Raw genomic sequence first — 22,900 nt, 5'->3', positions numbered from 1 at the left:
ATAGCCATTGCCCTTCCTGTGAAGAGTAATCACCTGTTCTCTTGTCTTCCTGGACCATTCTCTTGACCTCACCATGTTTGTAACCACACCAGTAAATGTCTAGAAGGAGCTGAGTATCACAGTCATTTTAAAGCTGCCTAATTGGTGCTTATTAGGCTTTATTGCTGCTCCCTGATATCCACAGGTGTTTTCAATACCTGATTGAAAACACTTCATTGAACCTCTGTTCTTCAGAGTGGTAGTCTTTAAGGGGTTGAATAATTATGTCAATGAAGAATTCACAAAAGAAACATTTACTACTGTATTACAAAACTAATTGATGTCATTTTAGTTGCATATGGTTCTTTAAGAAGTCCTTGTAGGATTTCATTCTGAATACAATTACAAATGTACACTAAATTCCCTAAAACCATTTACAGCATTGGGGGTTGAATAATTTTGAACACAACTGTACATCTGCCTCTTTCACCCCAACCACCTACACGTTTTCTCTCACACATCCATTTCTAAACCTCCTCCTTGTTCTCCCTCTTTTCCTATAGGCCCTGTATATTAGGACAAAAGTTTAACAGCGTATAGTGGTTTCACCTCGAGATGGCGCTGTTGAGTAAAAAGCGGACCAAGTCTACAAACGCTATCCTATTGAATATGCTGTAACAAGGTATGAGAAGTTTAGACGTTAAACATTTTTTCCGACAAGAGCAATGAAAAGTACAGAGGGGTGTGGACATTTCCTTTGAATGTTCACCTACGCACGGACACACACACACCCATACACACACATAGAGTTGCGGTGTTCTCTCCGTGCGACAGAAACCCAGTGTTCAGGAGGGGAACCGCGCTCTTGGTGTAACAGAGCACTTGATTCCGGGGTGGTTACACAATGTGTCACTAACATGAGAAAAAAGCAGAAGGGCAGTGGCAGGAAAAAAAAACATGAGCTAACGGGTTTATGTGAGCAGGCAGAAAGTGTAGTTTTATACAATGATTTCTTTGGGTTAGAACCTCCTCATGTCTGATGGTTGAATCTGAAATGATCTGTACAGCACATCTATTTCTATATGAAGGATTCTTGGAGTGAGAAGTCACCTGGTGAGATGAACAAGATGGACGATAACTTCACGGAAACGTTAGATGAGTTTATGGGAAGCGCACTTGTTACATGGGTGAGTTTATGGTTTTGTTTATAAAGTATTCATTCCAAACCAACTTTTATTATCATCAAGTGAAGCCTTTGTTTTTGTTTTGTTTTTCTATGTTTACAAGTAGAATTAGTGTATTTATGATTTGTTGCACGTGTTTTTTCACGTGCAACAAATGATCAATTATATCCTTTTATCAATTCTCCTTTTCCCAAAAAAAAAAATGAATGCACTTCCATTAATTTAGATACAAATCTAGTTATAGTATTATATAAAGCATTTTTTTATTATATTGATTGATTATGCATTTATATTACTAAAGCTGAACTACTACACCAATCCAAAAAAACTCTCAATATGCCAGATATACTACTACTACTAATAATGATAATATATCAAATATTGTGTAATAATAAATATGTTACGAATGATAATTTACACCCCAAGGTGCATCTTTTTGAGGACATGGTTGGTGATGAGGGCCAGAACTACATGGAGGTTAACTCCAACTCCCAGAATGCACTGAATGCACAGTACCTGCAACTAACGAATGGCATCTACCTCAATGAAGTTATGAGAATCATGTAAGACCTACACGCACACTGATGAAATAACATAAAAAAAAAACAAAACGTAAAACTACATCTTAGAGCTAACCTGCTATCAATTTGGATTTCTCAGTGATCCTAATCCCAATGTAGAGCAGATCTATCACAACGTGAGAGACGACAAGATTCTTCGGGTGCAGAACTTCTCCATCCTCAACCGGCACCTTAGGTCTTACTATCAGGTACCAGACCGAATGTGGCAATCAGCTCCATAAGTCTGAGCACTGAGCAGAGAGTCGGGTATTTTTTTAAAGGTTGCCTCCTTTGCTGAAATCCTTTGCACTGAAAAAGTTTGCTCTCTAAACAGCGCATTATAAAAACCAGGGAGCACCAAAGCCTAACTGGAAATGTCATCATATTTTTTAGACATCTGTCAGCTGCAATAAAATGGCAGGCAAAACCATTTGTGTACAAATGTCAGAAACTTGTTTCCATTGTTGTAGCACTCAAATTATTACTTACACTGGCAAAACCTTTGTCTTTACTTGCACAAGCTTTATATATCAGCTTTTTATATATCTGCCAGTTTGAGTGTTTGTTTAAGGATCATAACAGAAATGTGTGTGATAACAAACCAATACATCAGACAGAAAAAGGAAATGTAAAGTAGATGTTTGGGTTTTAAAAGTGACTAATGAGGAATCTGACACTTCGTCATGTTGCTGGAAAATTCGCAGGTCATAAGTGTCCTTGTATCTGTAAAAACTATTCGGCTGCTTGTACATGTATTTGGAAACCTGGAATGACAGTGATGTGTATGATCTCATGTTTTCATGCTTATAGAGTAATAAGTCGTAATATTCACTTAAAAAGATCATTTAAAGGGAAGTATAAGAGGATATAGCAAAGTTTTCAGTGACAGTAAAAACCAAAAAGTATTTAATACAGTTACAGTAACTAATTTACAGTACATACTATATATAGAGCAATGTTATAATGTTATTTTCCCCTAATATTACTTATTCGTTTGTTTCTAAGATGCAATTCAGTTGCAGTTTAAGACATACAGCTGTGGTCATTTTGGCTTTTTTTGCTGCAAGTGTTTTCACTTCTTGTTTCAGGTTTCCTAACGACAACAGCAAAATATCTCACACTCGTTATTACTGAAGAAAATAGTCATTTTTTTACTCATTCTCTCTAGTGTTTTTTTTTTTTTTTTTTTTTTTTTTTTTGCTGCCTTCCCTAACACTTAAAAAAAAAAAAGTTCAGCACTTTAAACTTAGTTTGTTAATCCTGCATAGTTCAGTTTGAGTTGAGAGGCAAATGTTTATTTTGTTCCCACCCAATTGTGTGGTGGAGGAAATAATTGGTACTCAAAATCATATTTGGATTTATCTTTGTAAAAACAGAATTAGATATCTGCAGATAAACCAGGCTGAGCAGAAAAGTCATCAAATTATAAAGTGTACTTATCTTGCTGTATATACTTATGCATTCTTGTTCTCTATACCCACTTCAGTATGTGTATATATATATATATATATATATATATATATATATATATATATATATATAAATAAAAGTAAAATAATAATAATAATAATAATAATACGTGTGGCCTGAAAAAAAAAAAAAAAAATATATATATATATATATAAATTTTTTACTTTTAGCAAACTAAACTTAAAAAAAAAAGGAATAATAAATGGGACACCAGTAGGCATCTACCAGCTTATTTTTGGAGTGTGGAAGGTGGGAGGAAACAGGAAAACCAAGAGAAAGCACAAGTTCACAAGAAAACAAATGTAAAATGCCACATAGGCCATGACCTGAGCTCCAGATCAAGCACAACCTCACCATCACATCGCCATCTTGTCTGGAAGCATTACCAGTTTCACCAGTTAGGGTCTGTTTGCAGATTTAAAACCGTTTAATTACATATTTTGAACATTTGCTTAGAATTCATATGCAATTTCTAGGGAATATCATTTAAATAGAAGTACCATGTTCACTGGCAGTAGTAGTTAAAAAACCTCTTCAAGTGACATCACCAAATTTATTTGGGTGGCTGAGACATAATAATACACGAGGGGCTTTCCAAAGTATAAACTGTAGGTAGACTAATTTCCAACCCCAATTTATTAAAAGTAGATTCTTTAAGCAATAAAACAAACACTTAGCTTATCTGATAGACTAGCAAAACCATGTTGGTAGCTGGTTTTACAGTCCATTTTCTTTATGCTGGTTTAAGATGGTTTAATTGTAGACATGACAACCTGTGCTTTTTCATGCCACTGCTGGTGATAGAGATCATTTCCTATAAAACAGGACAGAATTTATATTTAAGTAACTTGAGCGCTAAATATTTCGTTTCTATATCTGACCAGCTTCCTGTGTCAGAAAGAACGAGCCAACATTTTTTTATTATTAATAAATCATCTTAGCTGGTGACTTTCATAAAATTAACCCATGTCATCTATATCATGATAGAAAAGAGTGAAGGAATTTGAAACACAGATTTTGCTTCTTCTCTGTGACTCATAATTTCTTTAGGAAAATCTTCAGCAGTTGGTTTTGATGCCTCTTCCTAATGTTGCGGTTTTGGGGCGAGATCCACTCACGGGTAAGCTTTCCAAGTTTTTTGTTTTTGGTATATATATATTTTTAAATGTAGATTTCACTTAATCATATCCACACGTCTGCTTTTAAAAGTAAGTAAGTGTAATTAAAATTGCATTTACTGTGTAATTAACCTGCTTATATGGTCAACAGAGGGGGCTCTGGAAGAGCTAAGAAGGTTGCTGCTGCTTTTATTGGGATGTGCAGTTCAGGTAAGCTATTTTTTGTATACATACAAAGATAGTAAGGGTTCACAGTTCATTTATAGATAAAACAGGTGAACTGATGCTTGTGTGTTTGTGTTTATTGTACCCAGTGTGAGACGAAGCAAACGTTCATTCAGCAGATACAGTCCCTCAACATCGAGACTCAGGCAGAACTTGCTCTCTGTATACAGGAGGTCAGTCTTCCATAACAACAGATTTTATCATACTAGAGCCCATATTTTTTGCATGCTTTGTAAGCATATCATTTGTCAGTGAAATGGGCAGAGTTAACCTGTTTAAATATGAATAATGTTCCAGCGATGGAAACACGTACGTGTTTTTTTTTGCTTGGTTTGAAATACCATCAAAAAATATGAACGTTAAATAATACAGTTACGGTTAAATAAATAATAATCCGGTTTCACCTTTATTCCCTGCATAAAAATCCTTTTTAGAGATTGTTAATATTTTAGCATGTGAAAGTTTCCCTTTGCACTTATAAAGGTCACATTAAACATAAATCTTGCTGGGCATTCATTTGTGGATTTCATAAAAAAAAAATAAATAAAAAATAGAAAAGACAAACAATAAAAAAACACCATAAAGATTTATGTAAGATTTAGCAAATTGGAGAGATACTTGGCTGTTCAGCATCTGTCAATTCACATACATTATTTACTATCACTAATCCTATAATGTTTTATATCAAATTTGATGATCTGCAGGTGACTCAAGACCCGAGTGCGGTCCTGCCACTGCATTATGGAGAGATGTGCGCATTGGATGGGTTGGAATTACAGACACTGCTCGGCTCTCTTGCTCGTCAGATCCAGAGCCTTTTGGCTCAGCGAGACATGCATCTAGAGGTGAGAGGGGGGAAAAAAACACAGCTTAATCTCCAAAAGAATGGATTGCCTGGCACAGACTGGCCTTAATCTCATACATAGTGACTGACAATGTAATTTAGGTCAGGAAAACTGGTTATATCTCTTTTGCAAAAATTTGAATGCACTTAAGGTTTGGAAGTCACCCTTAAATAAGTCGAATAGTCTCTGCTGAGGTTGACGAAGTACATATGTGGCCATTTTCAATTAAACTGTGATGCTAGGGATGGGATATGCTTCTAAACCTTTTAGCAATTTTTTAACCTTTTAACAATTAGGAGAGATATAAATTGCAGATAAATAACAATCAGAAATGTCCAAATTTAATATAATATTTTGTTGTTTAAATATTTTATGTCCAGCTAGCTGTCATATAACACAACACCACATGTTTTTGCAGAAAAAACAAATGGACATCTTTTTCATTATTAGAATACAATAGGCATATTCAGTCTTGACCTCATTGACCATCTTTGTAACACTGTGTCATTTTCAGAGAATAGCAGAGCTGAGTGTGCAGTGCGAGTCCGTTTCGTCCCCCACGACGCCCCCTACGGGCCCCTGGCACAATGCTCCTGAGGGACTGTCCATCCAACTGGCAGATAGCAAAGCCAAACTACGGCGACTCAAACAGGAACTGTGAGTGCATCGGTGTGCATGGTTTTGGTTAAGGTTTTTGATTGCGAGAAAATGAATTTATTTTACGCTCAGTTGGTGTGTGAATGTGATAATGAGTTATTATTTGCAAGAGTTTAATTTACGAGGGAAAAAAAAAATCAATGTAACATCCTGTAATAATTCTCAGGGAGGATAAAGAAGATCAATTAATCGATTACAAGCGAGAAATACAAACTATGGAGGTGGAATTAAAGAAACTGCAGTGTGAGGTGAGCACTCTGTACTAACAGAATTTTCACAGTACTAAGCACTGTAAGTGATTATTTTCCTATTATAGCACATCCTGTCATTTTTTTTTATTTTAACTTATACCACAGCAATTTCTCAAGGACTACAATGTTTAATCCATTAAAGAGAATAGAACTTCCATTCCCTTTGTAGTTACATGAAGTGTGGAACATCCACAAAACAAGTTAGTTCCTGTTAACACTTATGTTATATTAGCTATACACAGTCATTAACTTTCTGTCCTGAAGTTTTCCAGCTTTACCACTGATTAATCAACACATTGTGGTGTTTTCCCTGTGTGTGCCGGGTCAGAACCGGGCACTGCAGGGTGAGGTTCGTGTCAGTCGGAGTCTGCGAGACGAAGTGGACTGTCTGCGTGAGCGTGCAAACAAAGCAGACCAGCTACAGACAGAGCTGAAAACCTGCACACATCGTCTGCGGAGCATGGAGCTCTACCGCACTCAACTGAAGGTAAACACGCCGGCAGCAAAACGGTGGCTAAAGTTCATAAAGGCTGAATATGCCGATTAGGAACAGCAAAATAATGACATCCTGTCATCCACAGGACTATTAACAAATTTGGCGAAGATTGCAGGTTGATTAAAAAAATGTAATCAGCCACAATGACTTTTGGCAGCAGCTGTCCAACACAAAACTTGCTGCACTTTTCATGAGTCATTCGGCCTCAGCCATCTGGGTCCCCTGCCTGAATTGTATCACACATGCCAAAAAACATCACATTTTTCAGCACCTCTAAATCTGTACAGCTCATGCGTGAACACATTACCAGTGTGTTGAAGTCATTAAATTGATTGCCCATTTAACTCTACTTATTATGAAACGTACTGATCAATTTCCATAAATTCTATGTTTAATCAGATTTACTCTAAAAGTATGAATTAAAGTTAAAAAAGAAATTTTAGTACTTTTAGTTACCTACTGAGCTTTTCCTGAATTTGTTGGAGAAACTACAGAGCTGTAACTATATTTGACAATTTCTGACAAAACAGAGGAGAAATTCATATATAAAAGATTCATTCTGTCAGAGGCTTAAAATTAGCTTGCTGTTATTTTAATAATAGCAGTGCACAATGTAATACACGGTATATATTATGATAGATCTAAGGATTTGTGGTGTTATTTATTCTTGAATCCAAAATGGATGTATTTTGTACGTTTTTAATGGATGAGTATTACTTTGGAACATGTACATAAGTGCTCTCCAAAACTATTTTAGCTGGTCATGAAACATAGTACTTATAACTTCTGTAAACTTTATGACTGACAGAGATGATAGAGGTATTTTAGGTAGATCTTCATCACATTCAGTTTCTTATGGAAAACATAGACCAGTCTCGAAATACATGAACCAAGCCACCCCAAACCCATATTGGGAGTTTTCTTGAATTTACATTTTTGGCATTTGGCACACGCCCTTATTCAGAACTACTTATAGCTGAGCAGTTGAGGGTTAAGGGCTTTGCTCAAGGGCCCAGCAGTGGCAGCTTGGTGGTTCTGGGATTTGTACTTGTGACCTTCTGATCCAAAGTTCAATCCATTAACCATTGAGCTACCACCTCCCATCCAAATTTATGTAGCCAAGAAGAAATGATTTGCAGCTCATGGATAACAAAAGAAAATGTAGACCTACTTTCAGGTAGCTAGAGCGATTAAAGCTCTCCATTGTCTCCAACAGGAGCAGCAGCAATACTGTGCTTCACTGCAGGAGAACAAGGCCCTGCTGGAAGAGCAACTGGATGACACACGAGTTCGATGTTCTGCCTTACGGGAACTGGAAAAAGACAATCTATTGCTCAGACAGAAACTCATGGATTTGGAGGCGGTAAGAGAGAGCTGCTAAACTCTTTAATCAGATGTTGATTGAATAGAAAAGTTTAAATATAGTAATAAATAAGCAGCACCATAATAAATAGCATCAGTAGGAAGGAGGAAGCTCTGGTGTGTGAGTGTTTATTCATGACTCTATGTGTGTGTGTATGCGTAGGAGAGGGATGTGGAGAGGCAGAGGGTCGATGAACTGCTAGAAATGAATATGAGACTGCAGATGGATCTGAAGCGCCCATCTCTTTCTGTTGATGTCACACAGCGAGTGACTCATCCTCATGTCCTCTACTCAGAGCTGGAATCTGATGAAGAGCTTCAGGAACCCAAAACCCCTGAGCATCATGGTGACTACAGTATATAGCACGTGGCACTTACCCACCCTGTCGCTTCCTGATTTAGTGTCGTGACTTCATGCCAAATATCATTTCCTCGCGTATATCAGATTTGTATTTTTTTATTGCACCCACATAATTTCTTTTTTTCCTCATTTAATTCTACTTAGAAGGTGAACACAAGCCACTGAGTGTTGAGGTGAATGAAGCGTCCTCGCTAAGACTTCTGGGAGCTGAGAATGAAAACGCCGAACTGAGAAGACGTCTCGAGCGCCTTCAAGCCGAGCAAGAGGTTAGAGGCTTCGTCAAATTAACTGTCTTAAATTCAACAGTCAGATTTAATGATCAGTAAGTTTATAATTACATGGATATAAACTGAATTATAGAATTTGGGAGTTACAGATTTACCGTAATGAGTACGAATTGACGATTAATAAAAATAAAATCAGCACCACATTCAAACATGTATGATTGATTTTGACAAGAATTTAACTCCATAACAGCTTTTCCATCTAAAACCTCGGTGCCAGTTTGTCTCTTTGACAGACATTTGAATTGCAAATATTTAATTACAGACCATGCTGTAATCGCGGGTTGTCAGCAATTATTTGCCTCTAGATGACGATGTCACTATTAAACACTCAAGCTCTAAATGCCAAAAAAACTCTGTAATATAATTTAAAACATTTGTAATGTTTAAAAAAACAAAAAAAACAACATAAAAACATTATTAATATGTGTAACAGGAGGCATGATCAGATTGTTCCTTCATTCACAAACATACCTTTTATCACTCAGTACACCAGTTATGATTTTTGACCATTGTATCAATACAAGATTCAAACTCACTGTCTGTGCGAAGAAAAGTCTGGCAGGGTTAATGCACACGTGTGCGAGTCCTCAGTGTGACAGATAATGAACTAAGGCTCGTAAAAGATAATTGGCAATTTGTTCTGCGCTGGGAAATGCAATTATTTTTTCATGGACAGTTATTGACAATAACTTTTTTGTATCAGATGAGTTTGCCGAACTACCAAAGGCAGTTGATCTTTGAGAGTTGATAGATAGCATAAGTAGCAAAATGCATAATTGGCTTTGATTCCAATCTGACCACTAACTCTGGTTTCCTCTCTCTGGTGGTGATAATGAGATGCTGAACTTGTTTTTCTTAGGCTCTGCAGACACAATCTCCTGAGGTGACAGAGACTCTTCAGAGACAGACAGACAAACTCAAACAACTGGAAGAAGAGCACCAGAATACCCTCAAAGAGGTAAAGCACTTCACATGCACACTCTCAACAAACAATAAAGAAACTGCCCACAATACTGAGTTTGTTTATGGGTTTCTTTGATCTGCTTTAGGGCTTCAGGTCTTAGTTTTTTTTCAAATCTTTTTTACCTTACTGGCTGTCAGTTTCAGAACCTGAAGAATGAAAATTCCAGTCTAAAGAGAAGCCTTGAAGAGCTGGAGAAAATCAGACTCCAAGAAAAGCAGGAGAGGTCACCTGGAGAGGTTGAGAAAGAGATTCCAAGAGGCGAGTGTGAAGGAAAAGACATGGGAAAAGAGGAGGAGGCAGACAAAAGGGAGAAGAGAAAGCAGGAGATGATAAGAGCACAAAGGGAGGATGGAGAAGGAGAAGAAGTCCTCCTAAAAGAGAAAAAAGAGGAGACCGAAAATGATCCAGAGACAAAAGAACGAGGAGAAGCAGAAGGACAGAAATGGACTGGGACAGGTAAAGATAAACCCGAAAGCATGACAACAAAGGAGGAAAGCAAATCAGATGACGAGATGCCCATGCAAAAAGGAAAACAAGAGGAAAATGCAAGAGAGATAGAGACAGAGGTGAATAAGCTCCACAGGGAAATTCATGCTCTAACCACTCAGCTCCAGCAGGCAGTAGAGGAGGCAGATCAGCAAACAAATCTGGTTCAAGAGCTACACTCCAAACTGGGTGAGCAGACTAAGAAGACTCGGGAGACAGAGCAGAAACTGGCTCTTCTGGAAGCTGAGAGCCAGAGACTGAAGAAAGCAGCAGAAAGCCTCACAGAGGCCAGGAAACAGATAGAGGTACCAAAGACTTTAACAATAGACAAAATATGATTATGAATAACTGTGCTGGACAGAAAACCAATATCCAAAAATGAAAAGAAACAAAGCTACACATGGATACTCACAAGTTGGAAAAATGTTCAAATGCAAAATGTCAGACCTAACATAACAGTGCTCAAACACTTATACAAAAACCCATATCAGTTCCCCAAGCCATTACAGGCAATTAGTGATATCCAGAACAAAGTCATAAATGATATTGGCATGTGAGTCACAGAATTTATAGAAACCTCTTCATAAAATAAACTGCAGAATGAAAAGCCCACCCTGAAACACATTAGATGTTTATATTAATATATCTGTGATGGTGTTATGATAGTAACTCGGCTCTGTAAATTATATATGAGATCATAAGCAAATTTGAAGCTGTTTCTCTAGAGAGTACAGATAGAAGAGAGAGAGGGACCTAGAAGAGAGAGAGATAAATAGATAAAAAAAAAAATAATGTGGTGCTCCATTGCTCTTTTTTTGGTAGTTATAACGCAAAGGCTGAATCCATTGGCACCACTATGAGCAGGTCTTTTATTGGCACTGCCAGTCTTTTGGGAAACGACTTTAACAATGAAAATAACTTTCTGAAAGATGTTTAAGCCAAAAAAAAACCTGTTATTTGAAATGCATTGAATTTAGCAGTTACATAGCTGTGTTTGTTTGCTAGATTTTGCAGTGCGAATCCATGCACCAGGAGGAGGAGCTGATGCGCCTGCGCAGTCAAGCAGAGCTGCAGAAGATGGAGGCTGCAGTTATTCCTCAGCTAGAGGGAGAGAGAGCTGCACTGGAAAGGGAGAGAGAAACCCTCAAGGCTACCATAGATTCTCTTCGAGCTTCAGTGCGCAAGGTGAGAAAATGCACACCAATAAAATTTTCATCAGGGTCATTTTAAAGCTGTAAGAACCATGTTTATAGCTACATTTATACCTAATCCAAAGGAGATTAGATAAGTAAAAAAAAAGTTGCTTACTGGTGGCTAATCAAACATGTAGTGACAATTTCCGCATGGTGACAGAGTTTTTATGTTTTATAAAGTTTTGGGTGACTTGCATACCTGTAATAAATTGAGTTCTTTACTTCTCTACGTTTGTAAAGGGTGATCAGGTTGAGTTGAACAATCAAACTCTAAAGGCGGAGTTGGAACGTTTAGGCCGGAATTTGGACTCTGCCCGTCGACGAGAGGAAGAACTAGAAGCTGAGCTGAAGGAGTCTAGCTTTGAAATCGACTCTTTGAGCAAGAGGCGGGATGAAGCCATGCTGGAGGTTTCACGGCTGGAGCAGGAGAAGGAGGCCTGTCAGTCTGAGCTCGACTGTCAACGTCGTGAGCAGAGACAGAAGGAGCGTGAGATGGCCAGACTTCGGCAGCAGCTAGAAAGCACCACCTCGGCCCTGGAACATGCCAACCAGAGGGCCTGCAGCCTGGAGCTCCAGCACAGGTTCTAATTAATATAGCACTACTATTACTACTAATGATGAAAAGTTTTTTATTAATAGATTTGCCTTATTTAAATTCAGAGATACTTTAGAACAGGAAATTTTTATGAATGTAGCAGAACTGCCAGCCTTTACAAATTACTCAGCATTTTTTAAATCACCCAAATACAGGCAAAACAACAATCTTCTCAACAATTAAATGGAAATTTGAGTAAAGACTAAGACCAAGAATAAACAGGCTCACAAAAATTCAAACTGAAAAGGAAGTTGAACACACAAATAATTACTATTAGACAGTCACACTTTTATTTGAATTACTATACCTTAACATTGTTTAGAACCTTTTCTGTGGTAACATTTTTAGTGTCTATAGTTTTTTCCCCTCACAGCACATGATTATTATCCTGCTATAACCCTGCATCGGGTAGATTAATTTCTATAGGCTTATTATTTATTGTTGTTATTTTTTTCTGGCCCAAATTATCTCCTTCCCAGCCATAACAGTGGCTCTCTGCTCTGTCTCACAAGGGTGACTGAGAATGACTTGTTTTCAAGCATTTGCATTTTGCCTCATAGGTAGTAAATTGTGTGCTATGTTCATTAACAAGTTTTATATATAACGTTTTATCGCACCACTGTATGACAAAAACGCAGTTACAAGTTTCTCCTCATCCCATATTTCTTTAGACGGGTGTGTCAGGAACTTAAAGAGCTTAAAGAGACCGTGGTTCAACTAGAGGAACTACAAAAAGAGAACCAACAAATGAATGCACAAAATGCTGAAAACAGCACACAGATCACTTCTCTAACACAGGTCCGAGATATTTCTCATTTCAAATATTTTACTCATGTTTGTGGTGTGTTGCTATGGGTGTAGAAATAGAATGTTTTTTTAGATCGAACTTATTTCTTTTCCCTTTTAGGAGTTAGCCAGCGAGAGAGTACAATCTCAGAAGCTGACCACTCAGGTTGCTGAGTTAAACCAGTCACTTGAAGAATTGGACGGCAAGCTTAAAATGGCCAACTCACAACTCACACAGTTGCAAACTGAGCATGCCAGAGTGGTGTCAGAGGTCGCTGCCTTTTCCTGCAATTCAGGCACTGAGGTTGCTGAAGATTCAAAATCAAACAGACAAAGTCCAATGCAGAGAGAAAATCAAGAGGATCCACATATCAGCTCTAAGGATCGGATTGCAGAAAGCCAGACGTCAGAAAATGCTGCTATTGTCGCTTCCTCTGAGGACACACAATCCCTAGAAGACAATAAAAAACAGAGTCCTAAAATTAACAGTGAGAGCCAGCACCATGCAAGTGTGAAACTGCTCAGTATGGAGAAAGAGGTTTGTACATGTGTGTTTATGATTGTAAAAGTGTTTATACTACTAATAATATAATCTTTATTTGATTTCAGCAATGACCACATTTTCAGTGATCATATAAACATTAAAGTACAATGTATTATCTCATAAAGATCTTTTCAGACAGCATTTATTTCAAAACAAATTGTATTACTAAGAGACTTGTGCACATTTCCCATTATCAGATTACTGTCCCTATAAACGTATATATATATATATATGAGAAACCTACAGTTTATTGAGCTAATGTTTGTTGTATTAGCCAATCTATAAAACTCTACCACAGCAACAATAATATCATATTAGGATTTTTCCGATGATGTGCCCCTTTTGTTGTATTCCAGAATGCCATGCTGCAGCAGGAACGGCAGACATTGCTGTCACAACTGGCGCAGTCACAGACAGTCTGTACTCATCTGCGAGAACAGCTGGACTCGCTGCAACGTCACTCTATCAGCCTGCAGGAGAGCTGCTCTAAACTGCAGGACCTTAACACCAAACTACAGGTGCTTATGTGTGTGTGTAATTAATAGCTTTTTTTTTTTCTTCGGATGCCAAACATACTCAGTGTGACAGCTACCAGTGTGGTGGCAGTCATGTCCCCATCACGTCTCTATTATGCCCTCATCAAATCCCCATCATGGCCCCAACATGTCTCCAATGCATTCCTATTAAGTTCCCATCACAAACCTATCATGACCCCATCACATCTCCTTAACAGGACACTAATCAGAATAGAAAAGTGTTATATAATTTTTTTGCCAGCTATTACTTTGTTTTTAAAAGAGGGTATGCATCACTGCAACTAACGATTATTTTGATAATTGATTAATCAGACGAATATTATTTTTATTCGATTTATCAGATTAAAAAACAACATTGTTTTGACAATTTTTGTTGAAAAAAAAAATCACAGACATTTTGTTCAGTTGTAAAGATATAAGCATTAAGAATACATAATCAGTTTAATTTTGTATATTAATTAAATGATACATGCATAAATTAAATATACAAATTAAGTATAAAAATACAAATTGAGTAAAGCCTCAGTAAATCACGTTTGAAAACTGATAAGTTACTGTTACTGTTACAAATGCTATAAAAAGTGAATGGAACGGAGAAACGCAGCAAGTGAACTGGCTTGTTTTTTAAAAAAAAGGAAGAAAATATGCATTGGTGTACAAATGCATAATCATTCACTGAAAACCACAACAGTGACTAAAATGTGATCGTTTACTGCTGCTGTTATTTGCTGCTTTTAGATTTAGTGTTTGTTTCGCACCATTTTAATTGAATCCATCACTATGTCGCTCGCGAGCTGATTGCGCAACCTGATGCTCGTGAGTCATGACAGAACAGATCCAGTGCGACTGTCCTGAAGTTAGCAAACAAACACTTTACACAATTGCGCTTCATTAAACTGCACCATTTGCACATGATGAGGATTATACACTTTTTACTTACAGTGCTGATGTTTCGCCTTCCGTGACAACAGTGTGTTTTTTTTCACGTGCTCGTGCATCACTATGGTACTTCCATCTCACACAAGCTCAACTTTGTATAACTTGTGGGTTAGTCTTATTTGTTAAGTTTAATATAAAATGCTCCCATGCCATGGATGACTTGGGATGCACACTTTTCCTGCTGCTTGTTGAACTATACACTCCCCTATTTCACACGCGACTGGTATATCTTAATAACTGTGATATGACCTGTAAGATAACTGTGTTATCTTACATAAACGTTAATAATTATAATAATACAAAAGGTATATTGTGCTTGTGGACAGTAATGGGCCTTAACCTTAACCTTGAAATTGATTTATAATTGTAATACTTACTTATTAATTAAAAACTTGTCATTTGTTTCAGTGCCATCTTGTTTCTTGAGTGCTTGTGATTGCTGGATAAGACATGTGGACTTCCAAAAGTGTGACTGTATTTATAAAGATTGAAGCACTTTTGTGATCTCATTCAAGCTAATTTTGGAACCAAGGTCAAAATATTGCAAGATAACAAATTTGGAAAAAAGTTCACTTACTTTGATGACAATTTTGGAACTGATCTCACATTTTCTGAAAGGAAATATGGAATCAATACCAAGTACATTTATTTATCATTGATTGACACATTATACTTGTTTTTCTGTATAATTTCAGTTGCTTTTTTTTTCGGTCCCGGGTGGTCTAGTGGTTAGGATGCGGCGCTCTCACCGCTGCGGCCCGGATTCGATCCCCGGTCAGGGAACCAACCCCAGCCACTCTTAGTGCCGGTCCCAAGCCCGGATAAATGGGGAGGGTTGCATTAGGAAGGGCATCCAGCGTAAAAACGTGCCAAATCAAACATGCGGATGATCCGCTGTGGCGACCCCTAATGGGAGAAGCCGAAAGAAAGAAAGTTTTTAGTTTCAGTTGCTTTTTTCAAAATAGATTTAAGATTGAGGTACTACAAGTTAATTTGGTTCTTGTTAGCATTTTTACAGTTAGAAATAGTTAATAGTTAAATAGTAGATTGTAGGATTCCACTGTGATGGAAAGCTTGCTGACTGCCACACACACCTTGACAAAAAACTTTGTCAATTAAGATGTTTTAAACCATTTTATATTAGGCTTAGTTTATGATTAGTGTCTTTCAGGCAAATCCTTTTGAATTCTTTATTACAGCTCACATGACTGAGTGAGTGCATGAATATAAACTGGAATTACTGCCTGCACTACTAGCAGAGCTTCTGTTGCAGAAAATCAATTAACAAGCTTGAATTCGACAGAACTGTGGCATAAACTATTAATGTAATATTCTTTTGCTATCGGTTTGTCTTTCTTACTTAGGTGGAGCAGACTTCTTTAAGCTCCCAAAATGCCTCTGTGTTGGCACGGTGCAGAGAGATCGAGGTGCGCTGCGCTACTCTAGAGGCTGATTCTAAGGTGTGGCAGAAGGAGAAAGAAGAATCAGCAGTGCGTTGCGAATCATTGAGACGGGACCATGAGAGGCTGACAGCTTTACAGCAGAGGCAGGAGGCAGAGCTGGAAGAGCTACTGGCCAAACACAGTCAGCTAAAGAGCAGCGGTCGAGGTTTAGAGGCTCAATACAGAGAACTAGAGGCCAGGTAAGATTCATGACACCATGGGGAAATATTCTGTGACCCATACCCATACACCCAGGCACTGATGATAGGTCAGTTGACCAGGTGCAAAGTCAGCTTTCCAGTTCATCCCTAAGGTGTTCAGTGGGGTTGCAGTCATGGCTCTCTGCAGGACACTTAAGTTTTTCCACTGCAACAAACCGCAACTTCCAGCATCTGAAGCGTCCTGACTATTGCGTTCTTCTATATATATATATATATATATATATATATCAATAACACATCCCTATGTGGATCTTCCTAAAATTTATTACTTAAAGAAATACTTGAAACACATCCCGCCAAGTTGTTCCTCTTCGCTTTGATGTCACTTTGCTTTTAATATGCAATATTGCTCAAAAAATATGTCCATTTTGTTTGCACCATTTATCTCCAGGCATAAAGAGCTGATGAAGAGCAAAGCTAAGCTGGAGGAGGCTGAGGAAGAGATACAAGCAGAGAGAGAGAGAATGGAGAGGGCCGTACAGGAGCAGACTGTAAGAGAGAAAGAGCTGGAAAGGCTGAGAATGGAGAATGAGAGGCAAGTCTAAAATTCTGTTCTTCCATTTCTGTTCTTTATTTCATTTTCAGGTGTAGATAAAGACAGGAAGTGATGCAGACACCCACAGACAAAACCAAAAACTCAGACGAGTAAGTCAGAGAAATGCACAGTTTAATGTGAGTCATGGCCTAGTTTCTATATGATTTTGTGTTGCATAGCTTGATTGATGCATGATTTGGCCTTTAGACAACCGTGCAGGACTAAATCACAGATTTTTTGCGCCGCCATTTTTGGATTATTGGCAATAGTGTAAGTTAAAAAATTTTAGTTGATATTAAAAATGGTTAAATAAAATATATGAAATGGTAAAAGCTGCTGGAACAAATAACAAACAATCTCAAAATTTCACACACGGCCCACAGAAACTTTGATACATTTCTCCTTCTATGCAGGTGCTGTGGTCTAACAGTTCGCTTTCACATATTTGATCAGTACACAGTGCAATCTGATATTTGTGAGCCAGCCCTAGCTCGATAGATAAATCACAAGGCCTTGCTGAAAGGGAAAGCCTTCTGTTTGTTATGCGCCATCACAGCGTTAGTGATACAGATTTGTAGACTGAATGTGCAAGTTTTCCGCATGCCTCAGAGTGTCTCTGAATCTGATTATTGCAGCTTCTCTCTATTTTCCTGGGTTCAAATATTTTTCTTTTCAGCCAGAAGCAGCTCTAACTCAGCTCGACTTAAATATATATTTTTCCTCCCATATGATCGAATTCTTTTCTTGAATCCTTGATATCTGAAGTGTACCAACTTTCCATTTACTGGATGATTATCGCATCTCATACATGAATTAGGGTGTGTTTACTATCGTTTAATGTATATTATAAAATTGGGGTGCTCATTTGCATATAACATTTACATAAGGTGCCAATATAGCTGAATGCTCGGATTCATTCTAATCATAGATTCATTCTAATACCATTCCATGTGTGTCTGTTTTTCCTCCCCTGATTAAGCAAAGGTTTTTCTTTCATTGTTCACTAAAATCCTACACACTGTCACTTTAACAAAGTAATTAACACCTGTATTGTGAGATCTCTGAGTTTTGAGGTTTTTAAATGAAGTTGTGGTACGCCTATTATCAGCGCGTAGGATGTCATTTCAATAGTGCTAATTAACCGATATTCATCCATTATTTAGTTAAGTGATAATAGTTTTGCCCGGTCTTGATATTTGTTGGAAATGTGATTTAAAATGACATTGTATGCTTTGGAAAAACTACAAATACATTAAGACTGAGTGATTATTCCTTAGACTGACAGTTTGCTCAACTGACTTGACTGATACGCAGGTATGTGAACCAGCAAAAGGAGTGGGTCCAGGTGCAGTCGGAGTTACTGGCCCAGGTTTCTGTTCTGCGTAGTGAAATGAGCACGGCCCAGATAGAGCGAACCAAACTGGAGGGAGAACTCAACATGCTCAAAGAACAGAACCAACAACTTGACCTCAACAATGTCCGCCTCAACAGTCAGCACCAGGTCCAGCAAAGCAACACACACTGATGCTGCCAGATGATTACAAACTATGAGTGCAAAAAAGAAAAACTGTATATTTAGCTGTTTTAACACCCTGGAAGAGTTCTTTTTAAAGTGCTAATGCTTTTTGTAATGAATAGTCATGACAGATGTGAAGAAGAGCAACATTAAGAATGCCACAATATTGTGACACCTGGATTATAGCATGCATTATGTTAATAACACCAGGACATTATGCACATTATGGTAATAATTATGTTCAGCCACCTTTTTTTTTTAATGTGTGTGTGTGTGTGTTTTGCTTTTAGCTTCTTACTCAGTTGAAAGGGAATATGGAGGAGGAAAACAGGCACCTGGTAGAGCAGAACCAGAGTCTAGCCAAAGAGAACCGAGCCCTTCTGGAGCGCAGCCTGGAGAGCCGAGATCAGCACCACAACCAGCAGAGAGAATACCTGTGAGTATTACATACACACACACACACACACACGCACGCATATTTCCATCTTTATTATTGTCTTTTTCTTTCAAATTGCGTATTATAGAGCAAATGGAGCACATAACATCTCTCCCTCTTCCTCTGCCTTATTGTCTTACAGCGATAAACTGAACGAGCTACGCAGAGAGAAGCAGAAACTGGTGGAGAAGATAATGGATCAATATCGTGTTCTGGAGCCTGGCATGTCTGCAACCAAACAACCCAAGTCAGTAAGATTTAAAGGAAGATTTTAGACATTAAATATACACAATTTTCCTCTTGCCACAGATGCTGTCTGTCAGCCACGGCATGATTGATGGCATGAAAACCTTGTTTTAGTTTTGCACCAGAGAGAGTAAAGTAATAAAAGAAAAATCTATATCAATATTTTTCCATAAATATCTAGCTCAGCTTATACTTAGTTCCTGGGTGATGTCATTTATGTGCTGTAATACATAGTTTAACATTTATCTGGTTGTTTGTAGTATGGCATTTGGGCATGTATTTATAAAAAAAAGATTTATATTATAAAATATTATAAAGAATTATATTATTAATATCATACAAAAACAAAAGATTAATGCTTATTGCTTGTGAAACTCTCAGACAACAATCTTCGAGGCCAATTTTGTACACCGGAATGACTTTTTGAACACTGTCTCTGGTGGACATGTGTCCTGAGGGCATTTTAAGTAAACTTCTATTTCTTGACCAACTTGTTTTTTACTTTGTTTCATTCCTCTACAAGCTGCCTACCTACATTGCTGTTCTCCCTTTTCAATGCCTATACACCTATTTCTTGACTCCACAGGAAGTCTAATTGGATCGCGGACCGAATGAAGAAGCTGATAAAGCCTAAAGGAGGCAAGGAAGGTCGAGCTCACTTTATCACCATAGGCAGCATGGACATCCTGGAGGAGCCTGGAGACTCGGTGCCGTCGTCCCCCCTTACATCAGCTCACAGTAAGAGACGCCAGAGTTAATGCAGTTCAGAATTTGCAGAACAGACACACACACACACACCAAATACACAGCAATGGGCTGCTGATAAACTCTGTCCTACAAAGCCCATTACAATAAGAGGCTTGCACTCTAAAGTAGTCTTGCTATAATTCTCAATCTTGGACCTCTACCAGAGGTGTTTGCTTTAGCCCACCTTCGAGAGTCGTAACTCTTTATAGAGCTCTGGAAGTCTGTTCCGGACATCCTCACAGGATCAGCAAATATCTCACAAGTGACCACTAATAATTTATCAGTTTGGCTGCCAACAATATTCCTGAGCGCTGTTATTGTAATATGATCTGTAATTAAGCATGTTTGTACAGGTCAGGAGCAAGACCCCAGCAGTGCCCCAGCGTCTCCTTCGACCTTGAGGAGAGTGTCCTCTCAGGGAGATCCAGACGAGCCATCCAAAGTGGTTCTGAGGTCAGCACGACGTAAACTGGGCTCCTCCAGACATGGCTGGGGTTTAGGCAAGGGTCGAGAGGGAGGCGTGTCCCAATCGTTCAGTCCGGGAGATCGTCGCTCACGGCCACTTCAGCGCTTAAACCCGCCATCCAGTGCCTTGTGGGAAAAAGACCACGACGGGAGTCCAACACCTAGTGAGGAAGGAAGAGGTAAGAGCGAAAGGGGATCTTGAAGACAGAAAGAGAGAGAGAGAGAGAGAGAGAGAGAGAGAAAGGAGAGAAATATAGTAAACTGAGAGCAAAGAGAAGAAAGCAAGAGATGAGTTGTGAGAGTAAAGACAGAGTGCAGCACTCATTTACAGTTAATTACCGTGCACTGCGTTACCATGGTAATGTAAAATTATATTTTCTTTAATGATAAAAACAAAAATGTAATAAAAGGTAATTGATTGATTTAGTCAGTATCAATGCCCAAATTGTGCAAACACCCAGGAGTCATCATGTGATTTTAAACCATACATTTAAGTATTAAGGTATAAAAGGAATAAATAAAAAAATAAAGTTAAAGAGCAGAGTAGATTAACCTATGACATTTTTGAAGAATTTGTACCCTAAAGTGATTATGAAATGTGTGTGTTTGTGTGTTTAAGGTGAGAGTGAAGAGAACACCACTTCTGAGCACTCAGATAGTCGCGTCTCCTCCGGAGCTGAAGGTCAGTAGATTAAAAAGGAACTGCACACTGCTGGTCATTAATGACTTATCTCTCATGGCCAGCTTTCAGAAATTTCAGAAAAAGTAATGTCCATTTCCTTCTCTCTACTTCAGATTTTCATTCCAGTTTTGACAAACCCCAGGACTAGGAACGGCAGCAAGATTCAAGAAAATGTTGGACGTGATCATTTTTTTATTTAGTTTTTCAAATTGAACATTCTTATGATATTCGTATGTATTTTGTGATTTGCAGCTAAATGACTTTGCACTATTATTTAAAACAAAATGTATTTTCGATACAGCTTGAATAAATTCCTTAGTTTTTTGTACTTTGAATACACAGTTTTTCCGACGAATCTGAATCGAGCCATTTTCGAGCAGTAATAAAACATTATGACAGTTATATTCCCTTTCATCACCACTCGGTGGCAGCAATGATGCTCAGGAACTCTGGAACACGACGTCTCTGCCAGTAGGATAAATACGTGCGTCTCTCACACAAAGTGATGCTAACAAGATATTTATGAGGGCAGATTAATTCAGCCTGCATCACGTTACACCAGCTGACGCTAACATTTGGGTGGAGGTGGAAGTGATGGGTAGGGTGTTGGGGGTGTCAGGGTGTTAGTAGGGATCTTAGAACATTGTGGGTGCAAGCAAAGAGGTTTTTTGACACTCCCTTGGGTGAATCATAAGTCAAAAATGACAAATGCAGCACTAATACAATTCATGAATTATGCAGTTGTCATGACGACATTCATCAAAATGCATCAATCCGCCAAGCATTTTGTTTATGAAATCATGATATACCATGTCTGAGTCTTCGCTGACAATCGGGCTGTGCAGTTGTTTTTTTTTTTGCTGGCTGCGGTTCACGCCATGTCAGAAATATTTCGCTTAAAAGTTTTCACCTACTGATTTGTAGGCGTGCGTATAAATAAAAGTGTTAGGAAAGGGCACGGGACCTTATAGAAATCATTCTGCATTAGCGTTTCTGCTGCTTTGCCAGAAGCATAGAGTAAAATATCAGCAAAGCTACAACAATCTTGGCCACCCAATCACTCTTATGTGCTTTAAGAGGGAGACTTGGAGTCTTTGTGGCTCCAGGGCTGAACCTGAGGGAACAGAGACATGACAGCTTACAGGGCGTGATAAATTCTGACCTTTTAACCTCACACACTTTCATTATGAATGTATGGTCTAGGGGGCATGCTCTTATACATAGTCACCAATAATATCCATCTCAACCACTCTCATCTATCCTCCTCTCCTTTGGTTTGTCTTTCTCTCTTTCTCCCTCTCTTTCTCTCTCTCTCTCTTTCTCCATCACCAGCTCTTGTCAGCCAGCCTCCCTCCTCCTCCTCCTCCTCTCCCTCCGCCATCTCGCCCCCTAGTGTATTAAAGGCTTTGACGCTCTCAGTAAAAAGCTGATTTATTTTGTGGATGTATCGATCGGTCGCTGCATTAAAGATTATAATTCATTACCACAGCCCTTTTAATACATTAAACGCTCAAAATAAAAATAAAATAAAATGGGAGAGGGAGAGAGAGCTCTCAAGTACTGTCTGCGAAAGCGCTCTCTCTCCCTTTCTCTCTCACAAACACACACCTGTGCTTTTCAATTATTATTTTTTTCCCAAACACAAAGACATACACACAAACACACACACACAAACAAACTACAAGTGCATTAAGAAACCAGTGTAAACCCCCTGACATTTACATTCATGAAGCACAAATGTATTAGATTTGTAAAAAAAAAAAAAACCCAGA

At 38.2% G+C, this 22,900-nt stretch overlaps 1 protein-coding gene across 4 annotated transcripts; it reads left to right on the top strand.

Moving 5' to 3' along the window:
- Positions 1-756: 756 nt before the first annotated feature.
- On the top strand, positions 757-21,456 carry ccdc88b (coiled-coil domain containing 88B). 4 transcript variants are annotated; one of them, XM_046850224.1, is made up of 29 exons: positions 757-1,166; positions 1,590-1,726; positions 1,824-1,932; positions 4,244-4,313; positions 4,463-4,521; positions 4,626-4,709; positions 5,241-5,381; positions 5,896-6,038; positions 6,205-6,286; positions 6,618-6,776; positions 8,002-8,148; positions 8,311-8,494; positions 8,656-8,774; positions 9,655-9,753; positions 9,897-10,550; positions 11,251-11,430; positions 11,679-12,019; positions 12,705-12,831; positions 12,941-13,357; positions 13,720-13,881; positions 16,203-16,480; positions 16,893-17,036; positions 18,351-18,537; positions 18,843-18,988; positions 19,131-19,235; positions 19,821-19,972; positions 20,335-20,625; positions 21,066-21,128; positions 21,242-21,456. In XM_046850224.1, exons 1-29 carry the CDS (start codon positions 1,062-1,064, stop codon positions 21,274-21,276), a joined length of 4,920 nt encoding a protein of 1,639 aa, XP_046706180.1. In that variant the 5' UTR covers positions 757-1,061; the 3' UTR covers positions 21,277-21,456. The 4 variants fall into 4 exon arrangements, with proteins under 4 accessions (XP_046706180.1, XP_046706181.1, XP_046706178.1 ...); XM_046850225.1 differs by having other exon boundaries at positions 8,653-8,774; positions 9,903-10,550; XM_046850222.1 differs by having other exon boundaries at positions 758-1,166; positions 8,653-8,774.
- Positions 21,457-22,900: the final 1,444 nt, after the last annotated feature.

Source organism: Silurus meridionalis, chromosome 5, assembly GCF_014805685.1.
Source record: "Silurus meridionalis isolate SWU-2019-XX chromosome 5, ASM1480568v1, whole genome shotgun sequence".
Lineage (NCBI taxonomy): Eukaryota > Metazoa > Chordata > Actinopteri > Siluriformes > Siluridae > Silurus > Silurus meridionalis.
This window is presented reverse-complemented; position numbering and strand designations above follow the sequence as displayed.